The sequence below is a fragment of the Ursus americanus genome, chromosome 15, assembly GCF_024610735.1.
Source record: "Ursus americanus isolate L20-20 chromosome 15, mUrsAme1.1.p, whole genome shotgun sequence".
Lineage (NCBI taxonomy): Eukaryota > Metazoa > Chordata > Mammalia > Carnivora > Ursidae > Ursus > Ursus americanus.
In genome coordinates, this window is record NC_142141.1 from 59,347,902 (window position 1) to 59,362,722 (window position 14,821).

At 45.2% G+C, this 14,821-nt stretch overlaps 1 protein-coding gene across 2 annotated transcripts in view; it reads right to left on the bottom strand.

Moving 5' to 3' along the window:
* ADCY2 (adenylate cyclase 2) overlaps positions 1–14,821 on the bottom strand; it is a 387,890-nt gene that overhangs the window by 275,862 nt on the left and 97,207 nt on the right. For both annotated transcript variants that reach the window (XM_045795930.2, XM_087867988.1), the window contains exon 3: positions 1,074–1,235. In XM_045795930.2, coding sequence (XP_045651886.2) covers positions 1,074–1,235 — 162 coding nt within the window. The remainder of the gene's footprint in view (positions 1–1,073; positions 1,236–14,821) is intronic.

Sequence of the window (14,821 nt, forward strand, 5' to 3'; positions counted from 1 at the left end):
CCGTGGGAACCTGCAGCCCACCGCGCAGAACCGTGGGAACCTGCAGCCCACCACGCAGAACGGGGGCCAGGGCGCTCATGCTCGCCCGGTGCCAACAAAGGATGTCTCACAAATGCAGGGCTTTCGGGCTGCTCTTACTGAACCCTGTGTGACGAGCTCTAGGAGAGGAATCTTGAGAAAAGGGATCCCTAGAAAACTTTCCAACGCAGAGGGATTACTAGACACCCAAGGATAAGCCTCTAGCTCCACTGCAAGATTCCAAATAAAACATTCCATCAACTGGATGACAAACTGGGTTCTCAGACTCCGTGGGGCTCAGGGGACCCACGTCCAAAATCCCTTTCTCTTCAATGGCAGTGCTATTCGTCACCAACTCCGTCAGAGCCTCCCGCGTTCTACACCATGGCTGCGTTTCGTAAACATTTGAGTCTGATCCGGCAAAATTAAACATATACCTGGTCCAGGTAAAAACAGAAACTCAGGAATAACTCCAAACCACTGACCCTTATGTGTACGGACGTACACAACAGGAAGTCAATTCGCTTTTGAAATGCTTTCAACTAATTAAATACAATGGCTCCTTTGAAATGCCATTTATTAGTAAAGCTAAATTTGCTGTCGTGGCATTTTAAAGACCTTTTTCATGCCCATGGACCTGGCAGAAGATTAGTAAATGGAGCAATCTTTCCTCCTCCGTAAAGAAGGGGTTTTGGATATCAAGGTGGAGAAAGGTGGGGGAGAATTATGAATTTAATTGTGTAAGTCATTTTCACTCTAAAAATAAGAGCGCTAAAATTTAAGTCAGAATAGCTTGTAAGCCTCACAATCATACCACCATTCAGCAATCAGTGAAATGGAGCCACCATTTCTAATTTTCTCTGATGCTGATTGCTGAGTGTTGATTCCATGGATGGAGGCGGGTGTGGCTGGCGACCCACTAGAAACACCGGAGTCCACAACAGAGAGCAAAGCTTGAGCACCTGCCAGGTACCAACAGTCCCACCCAGAAGCAGCCCACGGCACCTCTGACACGCAGGGTGGTATGAGGGCCGGCACAGGCGAGGTGCACCCACCTGCCAGACCAGGTGCTCCTTGGCCCCCGGCGTCGCAGACAGGCAGACGCTCAGCACGATGGTGTGGGAGGAGGAGGTGAGCACGCTGGCGATGATGGCGTCCCGCATGTTGAAGGGCAGCATGGTGTACACCACAAAGATGATGAAGAGGAAGAACGACACCTACGGGATAAGAACAGCGAGAGTCACAGAGAGTCCCCATTCCCCACTGCTGCCCCTCTTTCCCATTAAAGGCTGCACCAAACACCATGAACGGCACCCATTTAGAAAGGAGGATTACAATAAAGCAAGACAGTGTGTTCAAACAAACCCAATGGATTATAATGAAGGACTAACTACCGGGAGAGAGAAAAATCATTCTTTTTCAAAATTTGGGGATTTCCAGTTTGAGATCCAGACCACTGCAGACGTTAGGTAACTGAGCACTTTCTGGGTCCGGATGCAAAGTGGGTCCCAAACTCCCCAGGGTAAGCTTCAGCACGCACGTCCGGATTCCTGATTTCTGTCTCAAACTATTTCCCGAGACCCATGTAGGATGGAAAGGGGTGTCGGGGGGGATCTGGGGAAAGTAGAAACAGCGTGGCCACATAACAAACAATATGAAACAGCTTAGCGATGGTTCAGCTGTTAGGAAACTGAACAGTTGGGCAGTTTCTCAAAAAGTGAAACGACAATTACCATATGACCCAGCGATTCCATTCTCAAGTCTATGCCCTAACGAACTGAAAACATGTACTCAAACCAACACATGCGTGCACACGTTCATAACAGCACTATGCACGACGGGCAAAAGGTGTTAACAACGGGAATGTCCACCAGTGGAGGAACGGACAAGCAGCCCGTGGCACACCCAGGCAGTGGAATACTAGCCAGCCAGAGAAAGGAGGGAAGTACGGATACGTGTTTTCACACGGAGGAACCTCAAAAACATTATGCTAAGTGAATGCAGCTAGGGCACAAGACCCCTGCCGTAAGGTTCTGCTTCCGTGAGCTATCGGGAATAAATAAATCTGCAGAGACAGAACGCAAAGTGGAGGCTGGCAGGGGCTGTACTGGGGCAGTGAGAAGTAACTACCAGATAGGAAGAGTTCCCTTTCAGGGGACGACAAACTTTCTGGAACTGGAGGCAGGTGTTGGTTGCACAACGCCGTGAACGTACTAAATGCCACCCAATTCTTCCTTTTAAAATGGCTAATTTATGTTACGTGAATGTCAACTCGATAAAAAAAAATGTTTTTAATCAATATGAAAGCTCAGAGAAAAATTTGGAATGGAAAGTAAAGTGGTTTAGTAGGTAATAAAACAGGCCACTTTCATTACAAAAGTAGCAGAGACAGAGGAACATGGAGAAGGGTGAAACGGTGATGAACCAAGTGCGAAAAGAGCCGAGGTCAGGGAAACAGATGCGTGGCATCTGGCTCTGCCACACGGCTCGTCACTCAGGAACAGAAGTGAAGCTAAGGGCAGACAGCTCGACCCAAATGCAGTGGGATCCATGCTTCACAAGGAAACCCAAATCCCAGCGCAGCTGGAAGGACGTGGAAACACCACGCCAGCTCTTCTGCGGTGAGTCAAGATATGTGTTCACAAGGAGGACGTGGGCAAAGGGCCCTGCTCCCGGCAGATCTGAAAAGAGCGAGGCCTGGGAGGACACCAGGCTCAGGCTCGTTCCCCCTCTTGCATAGACGTGCGGGTCTACACCGCATCTTACGACAAAAAGTAACAGTCACCATTTCACTGTGCAAGAGTGGTGTCACGTAAGCTCGATGAGTACAACCATCGCAGACAAAAGAGCATATGAAAGATCAGGGGGCACGACCTAAAAGGGAATTTGGATCTCCCAAATGTGCCCCTTCCTTTTCTCTAGGGGACTCCAACCCAAACACCTGCTCACTAGATAAGAACATACGAAGCTTCCCTGAGGAGGCAGTGAGGTTCTGGAGGCGGAGGAGGGATGCAGAATCCCGGCTCTTAGGCACTTGACAGCCCAGGGGAAGGGACAGTCACACGGACCAGCCATTGCTTTACAGCTGATGGTGCCTGAGAGAAGGGGTACCCAGCCCCGCTCCAGCAAGACATGGGGTGGGGTCACCACATCCTCTTCTCTAAGATCCTGCAAATTCGGGTGTCGCAGAATGACAGCCAAGGAGAATCCCACCACAAGTCGGGAAATGTGTCCAGGAATCCTTGGGGAGCCTAGCTTAGGCATGGACCCACTGTTTCATGCCCATCTCCTCCCAATTCAGTCTATTCATAAGGAACTTTGGGCCAAAACACATGGGCAAAAGGATCACCAATCGCCATAGCCATACTATTTTTCTGGTAAATACTTTTTTTTTTTTTTTTTACCTCTTTAAAAAGACTATGAAGATGTTTTCCAGACAAGTCTTACTATTTAGCATTCTATTCCTAGTCTGTATATGGAATGGAAAAAAATCATGTTGTTAGACAGTTTATGTACCAAAACACCTAGTATAGATGGAAAGAAACAGGCATCTCTTTGGAGGCACCTTTCTGAGCTAGGTGCCAACCTACACAGGCAGCCTGGGGCAGTCCCCTCCCTCCATCTTCCAAAGGAGAGAATATGCAGAATGAGTTCTTAGAACCCCAAACCAGATTTCAGAACTGACAAGAACTAGCAGGTGCATTACAGAACACTCGGCATAGAGGTCCCCTCCTCACTCTTTAGACGCGTGATCGCGTCTAGTCTTTACAAGAGCACCAAGGGGCCTGTTTGCTGCATCCTGCTCTCAACCAGCGGTACCACTGACCCAGAGAAATGGGGAACTTGGCCAATATTTCCCAAGTAGCCAGTGTCAAAGCCCAAATAGGAATCCACGGGTTTAACTCCTCACGTGTTCTCGGTAAAGAGTTTTGCAATATTTCTCTCCCTTGATTGAAATTTCATGAAGCCAAAGGCCTAACAGAAGACACGGTGCCCACGAACCACTTCTACAAATCTGACATGGACAGACAGCAAGCACACTTCCCTCTTGCCAAGACACCACAGAAAGTGCCCAACGTCTTGGCTCCGATTTTCGGTTCTTTCAGTACGTAGGACCGATTTTAATCATCATTACAAAATTGTTAATGTTTCAAAGACAGGCTCATATTCCCTTCATTTCTATATATATTTAACTTTCAGTTTGTGTTTACAGTGTGGGTTACGGTAAATAATAACATACAACAATGAACATTTAGCAAAATTATCAGTTAGAGATGACAGTTACACTAAATAGTGGCACATTAGGAGCTAAAATAGACGTTCCATTTTTTGAATGTGGAATAAGGGTACTCTGGGAAGCAGGGTTTCTCAACATCAACACTATTGACACTGGGACTAGACAGTTCCTTGTGATGGACTGTGCCGTGTCGGATGTGAAGAGAACTCCCCGGCCTTCACCCAGCAGACGCCATTGGCATTCCCCTCTTCAAAGTTGTGCCAACTGCTAAAAGTCTCCAGACATTGTCACATGTCTCCCAGAGGGTAAGATCACCTTGGTTGACAGCCACTAAACTAGAGAAAAAGTTTCTTTTAGGAATGAGAATGAGATAAACAACTGTTTTACTGTCACGGCTTACTGAGAAAATTTAATTGACTTTGGAATCCCTAAGATCCACCAAATATTTTCAATTAAGACACTAATTTATACACATAGCATTAATGAAAAATCCTATATCCTCCAAGAGGCATTAAAGGAATATTTTCAGGTATCAGAATTTACAATTACAGCAAAGAGCCTCTCTTTTATAGTTACACATTTTTCTTCCAATGCAAAAACCTGTGTCAGTTCTTTGAAATGATCATAACTTCTGAACAGCCTAATTTTGGACAGCTCTAAAACTCTCACATTATTTCAATTAATATACACTTCCGCAGATATTTTGAGCTTTGAAAAGGAAGCACATGGAAGGCTTATCTGCAGCAACCAAATGGAGAATAGACATTCTGTTTTCCAAATACAGTTGCTCCTGCTAAGTGTTCATTTTTAGATGACAAAATGAATTTTTTAAAGGTCAATTAAGCAAGTCATATTAAATCAAGTTTTGAATTTAATGGCAGCATTTCAGGAGCTCAGCTCAGGGCGCCTGGGGAGACTCCACAGCCTAGACGGGAAGGAAGAAAGTCAAGTGTGGTTTCAAGTCCCATAGGGGGAATAATCTTCACTTCTTACGACTCCCAGAGGGCTCTACTTATTTATTTATTTTTTTAGCCTTCTTTCCAAAGCAGCTTCACATGGGGCCATATGTAAAACCGAAATGGATCTGGCCCATCTAAAGAATGTGTGGGTTCAAAACTCCAAAAAAGGCGAATGCAGGCACTTGGGTTTCCATGTTGCCATGGGGACATTTTCATGACAGATTCCCCTTGAATGTACCTCCATCCAGAGGCTGAAGAAAGAGGAGCCATTGATGTGATGATGGAGACCCTGTCCAGAACCCTGGATTAGCACAATATCTGAAGTGGCAGCACTCACCCCAATAAAACCATTTTAAGTGTTTTCTCTTAACTTAGCCTGCCATTTGCCATTTGCAAGAACACATGTTCCCACTGGTCTACTTGAACCTCAAGCTCCATAACTTTTTTGCTTTTTTTAAATTTTTTTATTTTTATTTATTTATTTGAGAGAGAAAGAGAAAGCTCACATGAGTGTGGGGTGGGGGGAGGGGCAGCGGGAGAGGGAGAAAGAATCTCAAGCAGACTCCCCGATGAGTGTGGAGCCCAACCTGGGGCTCCATCTCGTGATACTGAGCTCGTGACCTGAGCTGAAACAACTAAAAATAGTCGGACGCCAAACAACTGAGCCCCCCAGGCGCCCCTGCTCCATAACTTCCAAACAAAGTAGGAGCTTCTCTGTTATGTTCTTAAGCCTATTCCTCTTGCAGGCTAACGCAATTCCACCCATGATGTCTTCATCCCCAACAACCCAGGTGCAAACCTTTACACCTCACCTTTGACAATTCTTCACATCCACACTCAGAAACGATGTCGTCTTACTTTAGGACTCCAGCAAACTGCTTCTGTCTGCTCCTCTCCACCCTTACCTCCACTAAGCTGGCTCATTACTTTCCCATGTGTTAAAAAATACGCTTCAATACTTTTCTATCACTCCTTCTCCCCATCCCCCAATAAGGCAACCAGAGTGTATAGCCTTCCTTGTTTTTGTCCATTCTACCCCATTCTCCATGTTTCTGGTAATCATTAGGACTCATTACCAAATATTTCTAACTTTCTTCCTTCTGGGAAGCATTGAGCATTTCTTCTAAGTCAGATGAGGCCATATGACTTGCTTTGACAAAGACAGTGTGGAAAGAAGTCATAGGTGTCTTGTGGGTGGAAATTAGTGCACAATTACCAAGCCTCCTCCCCTCTCTGGCAAGCATGGAAACATGACTTAGGGGCTTCTCCCAGTTTTGGTCTCAAGTGAGAGGCAGATTCCCTTAGCTGACCCAAACGGACCTGTGTTCATTTGAATGAGTATTAATCCTTTGTGGCGGTAAGCCCCTGGGACCCAAGCACAGCTTAGGTGGTCCTGACTGACACCAAGCTCACACACATACACACAAACACACACACACACACACACACACACACACACTCACACTCACATTCACATACACACACAGGTTTTATTGATGCATAAATTAGATGCCTTTATATGCATTACTCTGCAATTTGCTTTTTATCACTGAATTATACATGATGGGCATCTTTCCAAGTCTGTAGATGTGAATGTATGATTTACTTTTTACCAATTACAAAATATTCCATTAGTAATGGATGTACCAGATTACTCAGCATTTCCTTACTGATGATCCTTAATGGCAAGACAGGAGCCCCTTATCCAACTGCGGCAATATACTCACGGATCTCCCTTTCTCCAACATTCTCCTTTCCCTAATCCAGCCAACATATAGCCGCTAGAGTCATGATTCTGAGTGCACAGGTTGAATTAGTTCCTTCCTTGGATGAACATTTCCTCTGGCTTACCCCTGTGCCCAGAACTCTTCTCTTCACAGGTTCTCATGGTCACAGAGTAAAGTGGAAACCACACAGCCTGGAGGTCAAGACTCTCCCCAGACTGGCCTCTCTACGCACACCTACACCTGCTCTGGAAGCAAGTCTGTGAGCATGGGCGACTCCCCATGAGCGTGGGGCTCTCCCCTCCACATCTGCCACTCCCCACTCTCAGGATATCCTCTTTCCTCTTCCTGGCCCCTGCAAATCTCACCTCTTTCTAGACCCACTTCAAATACAAATTCGTATCATCCCTCCAGGAACGCTCTCCGGCTGCCTCCCATCTCATTCAGAGTACATTCCCAGGTCCTGGCAATGGCCCACCAGTCCTAGGATGTAGCTCCTGGGGCCACCTCCCCTCTACTCGGCCCACTTCCTTCTTCCCCATGATCCGGCCTTCATGGCCGTTTCTGGAGCCCGCCAGAGATGCCTGTTCCTGGGTGTTCTGCCCACAGCACCCCTGCTGGCTCCCTCTCTGCACTCATGCCTCTGCTCATTGTTACACTGTGAAGCAACTCTACCCTTCTGGGGGCACAAATCAAACCACAGTATCAAGACTCCGCTGGAGGTCAGACCAGAACTTAGATCTCAAGTGCTTTCCATCTACTTCACGTTTCATGCTCTATTCCCACATGTGGGACAAAGACACCACATCAAGTTATTCAGTTTATGAGTCAGAAATATTTCATGAAAATTATTTTTTTTTTTTTTACTTTCTTAAACAGAAAACGACCACAAATGTGGAGAAGACATGAGATATCACCTAAGCCAAGGGCAGGCTAGGCAAGAAATGGTCCCAACCAGACTGCACATAAATCCAGTCTCTCATGGCCCGGGTCCCTGGTGTGAAGTCCACGGATTGCCAGTGTGTGGTTCCCATTTGTGTCAGAGTGCAATGGCAAGCGAAATGTTCCCAGACATGCCAAGAGTAGCTGAAAAGATGGAGCCCCTAGTTTTTCCTTCCAAATGGTACCCCAGCTCTAATGTCATCATGAAGCTCGGTTGTCTATTCCAATCTCCCTGAGAAGGCATAAGCAAGCATCATCAGTAAGATAATCGGGATTACTTATGTAAATCGCCACGGTTCTGTTGAGAATACGCCATCAAAGAAATATTTTCTATTTTTTATGCTAATAATGTTAAGAGAAATAACATTCCAGTGAAGTATTTTATAATCAGAAGCTGAGCTCCTCAAATCACTTTTCTTTCCAACAAATCTCTGAGAAATCAAAAATAGCACAGTGTTTAAAGTAGTAGCTTAATTTTCAAAGACAGAGATTTCACTAAAACCACAGAAATTATACCTTCTTGAATAAAGCATGAATTGTGTAGTTCCTCTAACACTGCATCTTGTTGTTTTGGAATATAACTAGAAATGCCAAATTTTAGTAAAAATTGCCAAAGGAAAAGAGAATTCTTGAACATAGTGATCTAACTGAGCATTCTGAAAGTAAATTCTACATTTGAATAAAAATTTTCTTTTTGAATGTTACTTCCATCTCAAAGGATTGCTGGCTTTCAGAACATCTATACCACTTACTAATTAGGAGCATTTACATTTTTTTCTGGAAACAACTAGAAAGATATTTAGCCAGAAATGTGCTTTAACTTTTTTTAAGTTTTTATTCAAATTCCAGCATAGCTAACATACAGTGTAATATTAGCTTCAGGTACAATACAGTGATTCAGCACTTCCACACATAGCCCCATGCTCATCATGACAGGTGCACTCCTTCACCCCACCACCTGTCTCATCCACCCCTCACCCCCCTCCCCTCTGGTGACCATTAGTGTGTTCTCTCTAGTTCAGAACCTGTTCCTTGGTTTGCCTCTCTCTCTCTTTCCCTTTGCTTATTCTGATGTGCAAAATGGTACTTACCTTTTCATTTAGATAAGCATTTTCTTATCTTGCTCATTGATCATACTTTCTATAAGGATTACTTTGAGTCACTGTTACATTTCTTAATACAAATATCAACAACTGTGTAAACAGTCTTTTCTTTAACTGGGGACCCTCAGTCATGCTGATGTTTAGTGAAGCCATCAGTGTACGTCCAGGCTTCTATGGGTATCTATGATTACCCTTTCTTAGGTTTGTCTTCCTTCCCTTTCCCTTCTTTCTCTCCCCGGTCCCCCCAGCAGGGAGGGGTGTGTACCCACACATCTGTATGCACATCTGTATCTACGTGTGTGTGCATATACACATAGAGAGAAACATACACACATATATACATACACACATATATGTATGTAACTCCCGTGTGTGTCGTGGGTATGTCTGCATGAACAGACTTTGCTGGATCCACAAATGGCACCCCACTAAAATCCCATCACCTCAGCTCGGTGTCAGTTAAGAAGCCACCTTTCCCCAGCTCAAAGACAGAGGCTTTCCCGAAAGAACAAATCAAGGGAAGGACAGCCTGGGTCTGCTCCACGGGGGAGTCCAGACCTCTGACCCAGGTAGAATTCAGCCCAGTTCACATCATGGATGCTTCCAGAGGCTTCTGAAGCTTTCTCAGGTTCCATTATCTTTCCAGTCACTCTGGCTTCGGGCCTCATAAGACTTCACATGGGGCTGTAGGCTGAGTCCACCGGCCCAATTCTAAGATCTAACTCCGAATCTCATGCTTGTGCACCACAGTGGCTAACACAAACAAGGAAGCCAAACTGTCATTAGTACTATTTACAGGAAAGCAACAGAGACTCTGGCTTATCAGAACAGGACTCAAGTATGTGCAATTCTCATTACACATATTTGATCTCCCCAACCTCCAATCCTTGTCCTCATATTCTTTCCCATCTCATTTAATTGACTCTAGTCCCCATACCTAGGAGCTATTCTTACTAGTCTTCTCTTCCTCCTTCTCTTGATCCCCAGAAGACATTCTGAATCCACCTATCCCTTTCCATCCATGGCTACAGCTCTTGTCCAATTCATATGATCACCTCTGGATTCCCGAACAGCATCCTGAACGCCCTCTCTGCCTACACTGGTGTCCCTAGCATGAATTTTCCATACAAAAGTCGAAGTGATTCTTTTTAAATTGAGATATAATTCACACATAACATTATGTGAGCTCAAGGTGTACAATGTGTTGATGGGATACTTTTACATACTATAATATGGTTACGCTTCTGGGTACATAGCCACAGGAAAGGAAAACAGGATATGGAAAACTCCCACGTTCCTTGCAGCATTATTCACAATACCAAGATATGGAAACAACCTAAGTGTCCTCAATGGATGAATGGGTAAAGATGAGGTGTGGGTGTGTGTGTGTGTGTGTGTGTGTGTGTGTGTGTGTGTGTGTGTATATATACACACACACACACACAATGGAATATTATTCAGCCATGAGACAAAAAGAAATCCCACGCTTTGCAACAACACGGATGGGCCATGAAGGCATTATGCAAAATGAGAGAAGTCCGAAAGAGAAAGACGTGATGATTTACTTCCACATAGACATCACTTAGATGCAGAATCTAAAAATCCCAAACTTGTACAAACAGTAGAACGGTGGTTGGATGACGGGTAAATGGGGAGATCTTTGTCAAAGGGTACAAACTTGAGGTTGGAAGAAGCTCTGGGGGTCGAAAGCACAGCAGGGATTCTGATTGTGTAACAATACTGTATTACAGAGGTCAAAGTTGTTACAAAATGAGACCCTAAATGTTTTCCGCACAAAACAGGAATGATAATCGTGGGACATGATGGAGCTGTTAGCTAACATGGCATGCAGACCAAGTGATCTTTTAACATGTTAAAAATGACGGCGTCACCCCCCCGTGTCTATCCCACCACTGGCTTTCTGCAGCACTGAGGAAATATGCAAAGTCCCCCTGTGCCAGGAGGGGGTTCCTCATGTTCTGGTCCGGCTGCTGCTTCCGATCTCATATCCCAGCAACTCCCATCACCCACCTCCACAGTCCCTCCACAATGGCCTTCTCACTGGTCCCTGAAACCTCAAGGCCTTTGCACTTTCTGTTCTTCTGCCCCAAGTGTTCTTCCTCCATCTTCCCTTAGCTGGCTTCCCCCTGCCATTTAGAGTTCAAAACTCAACCACCGCCTCCCCGGAGAGAATCCACTGATCCCCCATCTAAAATATCACCCCGTTCATTCTCTAGCTAATCACTAGCTAATCTCAAGCTAAATTCTTCGTATCATTATTGGAATTGGAATGTTTACTTTTGTATTTTTCTAATCCTTATTTTCTGTCTTCCCCCATATAAATGTAGGCTCCGTGGGGACAAGGGCCCTGTATGGATGGCTCCCTACAACTGAGAACAGTACTTGTCTCATAAAAGACCTCAACAAATATTTGCAGAAGGAAGGAATGAAGCACTGCAGGTGCAGTGGCACACGGACGCTGGGCAGGGAGCGAAGCCCGAGGCAGCTGACTGATGACAGGCGTGTGCTCTGTGGGTGTGACTCCAGGGAGCTCTGCAGACACGCACGGACCCCCACTGTCACATGGCAGCACACTGGAGGACACCCGTTTCCATTCCAGCTGACCTCAAGCCCTGACCAGTCACAAAGATAACAGAGTGGCAGAGCACCACGGCTACACAATCTTCATTGGAAGACCCACTGACATGCTGTCAATAATCAAAACCATTTTAAAGCAAGTAATGAAAATCAAACCCACTTCCCACCGTCAACTGCGTGCCCTGCGTCCTCGAGCCTGTAGGTGTCTGATGACCTCTGCCTGGGTGTATGTGCCATCGTCCCCCTTCCCTCCTGTTCATGACTTGTCTGGGCTGACTTGTCACGGGGTGTTGGAGACACAGGCCTCCTCTGCACTTCCTGGTATTCTCTGGACCAACACTGACCCTGAATTGTCCTTTGCTTGGTGGGGCTCAGATGTCTCCCACCTGCCAAGTGTGGGCCTCACACCTGGGCCCCACCTTACCTGGGAGCTTGTTAGAAATATACACTCCAGGGGCGCCTGGGTGGCTCAGCCATTAAGCGTCTGCCTTTGACTCAGGTCATGACCCCAGGGTCCTGGGATCAAGCCCCGCAACACATCGGGCTCCCTGCTCAGTGGGAAGCCTGCTTCTTCCTCTCCCACTCCCACTGGTGTTCCCTCTCTCACTGCCTCTCTCTGTGTCAAGTTAATAAATAAAATAAAATCTAAAAAAAAAAGAAAGAAAGAAAGAAAGAAAGAAAGAAAGAAAGAAAGAAAGAAAGAAAGACAGACAGACATACACACTCTTGGGCCCCGCCCTGCATTTATGGATTTGAATCTCTACTGTAATCCTGTTCCCAGGCGATATGTGTGGGGCCCACACGGATCTGAAGGTTCCATGGGTTCAATGGTTGGTCACTCTCGATAAGGTGGCAGTCACTGCAGGGAATTTCCAACATTCTGACCAGACTGATCCGTGAGATGAGGGAAATGTATTCGTCTCTACCACACGGTCAGGTCCTCATCGACAAGTCAGTGAACTAGGACGCATAACTACTCATCTTTGCCCTGGTTACTAGATTTTATTTCTTGAGGCCTCCAGACCAATTTGATTTTAAAATAAAGACCAGGTTTTAAAAAATATATATATTTCCAGCGTCGTTTCTACTAAAGAAGCAAAAAAGGACCAGATCAACAACGACTGACAGCCTGGAGCACGTCACACACCTTCCTCTGTGCGGTCACTACCCCGCCCGGCCCTGTCCTCTCTCGTGTCCCAGGAGAAAAGTGATTTGTCCCCCTGAGTCATCAAGTAGTATCTCTTGCTCAATGCCAGAAAAGTTCAAGTAGAACCTTAGCTTTCTTACAATGAAAAACATACTTGGAAATTCTTGGAAATTAACTTTATACTATTCCAAAACATCCTTTAGGACCATCATTCAGAATAAAACTCAGGGCCACCTTGAGGACTTGCTAATAGAAAAGAGTTTACATTTCCTCTAACAGTCACCTTCAGCCAAGACCACTTCCCGAGTATCAACGCCCTCGGTATAGAATATGAAAACATTTCTTTAAACGTTATGCTTTGAAGCAAGAGGCTACATATAATGCTCTCTGATGGAAAGCCTGCGTTGCAGAGAGATGAAATCATGAATCACCACGTACCTCCCATTCTTCTTCGGAAATGTGATTCAGACTTAGGGAGACTGATGGAATCAAAGGTGAAACAATGACTCTCACTGTGCCTTTTTTCATTTAAAATAAGTAGGAGGTAGATCATAAATTTTAAAAAGCTTGGAAAAAAAAAGAATAGTAGGATGTAAAAACCTGATATCCTAAGGGAACAAAGGTGGCTTGCTGTCTCCCCAGCCCTCTGTCTGTTCTGAGCCCGAGCAGTACCTCGTGGCGGGTAGAGACTGATATGGTTCCCTTCCCTCTGTCCCTTCGCTTCCTCCTGACTCCTCATTTGGTTTTGGGTCTCCATCTACCTGAATGTGTCATCTGCTCTTCCTCACTCATCATTCACATGCATGTATCCCCCAGTAGTTATTTTCGCTGCACAATAAACAAAGCATTTTACTACCGATTACGGAGAAGACACAGACAAGCCCTGTTCATAAGACACTTGAAAATGCCTGGAGTGGAGGCTAATTCCCAAACTTTCCCATTTATTTCCTGTCCCTCCTTCCCCACCCCCCTCATAGTCACACGATGATGGCAGAGTCTGTCTGCAAGTCTGATATGTTTAGAGTTAAAAATCGGAAAACTTTCCACCCGTAATTAGCAAACTACTACGTCTGAATGTGGGCTACCATCAGCATTGTGAAACCATTTAAGCTGTGTCCCTTGGCCTTGAAAAACTAGTATAGTGTTCCCCCTTACATTCCTGATTCCCAGAGCATCTATTCACATTTTGTAAAGACTTGTTTTGGATAGTGATTCCTTGGCCAAGATAAAAATGAGAACACAAAGCATTCTTGAATGTCCCTCAGTTAGGCAGTTTCCTAATGTACCAGATGGAGTGGAATATCATATCCCTGTGCAATTCTCTCTTCTCTCTAGCCCTTGCCATGGAGATCAGCTGGGGGAGTAAACATCCCTAGCTTATTGACTTTGGACTTGGCCACATGACTTCCTTTGAGCAATGGAATATGGGCCAACAGCATGCCAGTTCAGAACTGAGGCTTTAAGACGCCTCGATTTACATTTCTGCCAGCCTCCTTGGAGTTTTGGTCTTCCACAATGAGAAGGCCAGGGTTCAGAAGACACAACTCTTTCAAACAGGTCTGGACTGAAGACACCCATAGCAAACCTGGATCCAACCCAAAGTCTAGAGTCCACCCTACCTGTTTAGTCCAGTAGGCTTGAGAAACCAGACAAATTCAGCAACCAGCAGACTGGGGAGTGTGAAACAGGAAATATGTCATTACTCTATATGCCACTTGGATCTGGGGGTTGTTTGCTATTCAGTATTCAGAGCAGAAACCTGACTAATGCAATAAATCGTATCAGAAGTGATTTGTTACTGTAATGAAGACCTAAAATATAGGTCATTTCCTTTGGGACTCCTGGGAGTTGTTCTAGGGCTCCAGCAAAATGTTAACTTGTGGCAAAATCATTTGTCAGTATTGCTTCTAAGAGAGTCAATTACCAGGATGTCCAGGCTTCCCAAGGTCTCCAAATTTCATGATAATAAATTCGTTAGAAACAATAGAAGAAATGGGAAAAAGTAGGTGTGTTGCCAGAAATATCCCTGAGTATGCAGAAAGAACATCATCCAACCTAAAACTGACACTTTATCTAGCTCAATATCCACTACA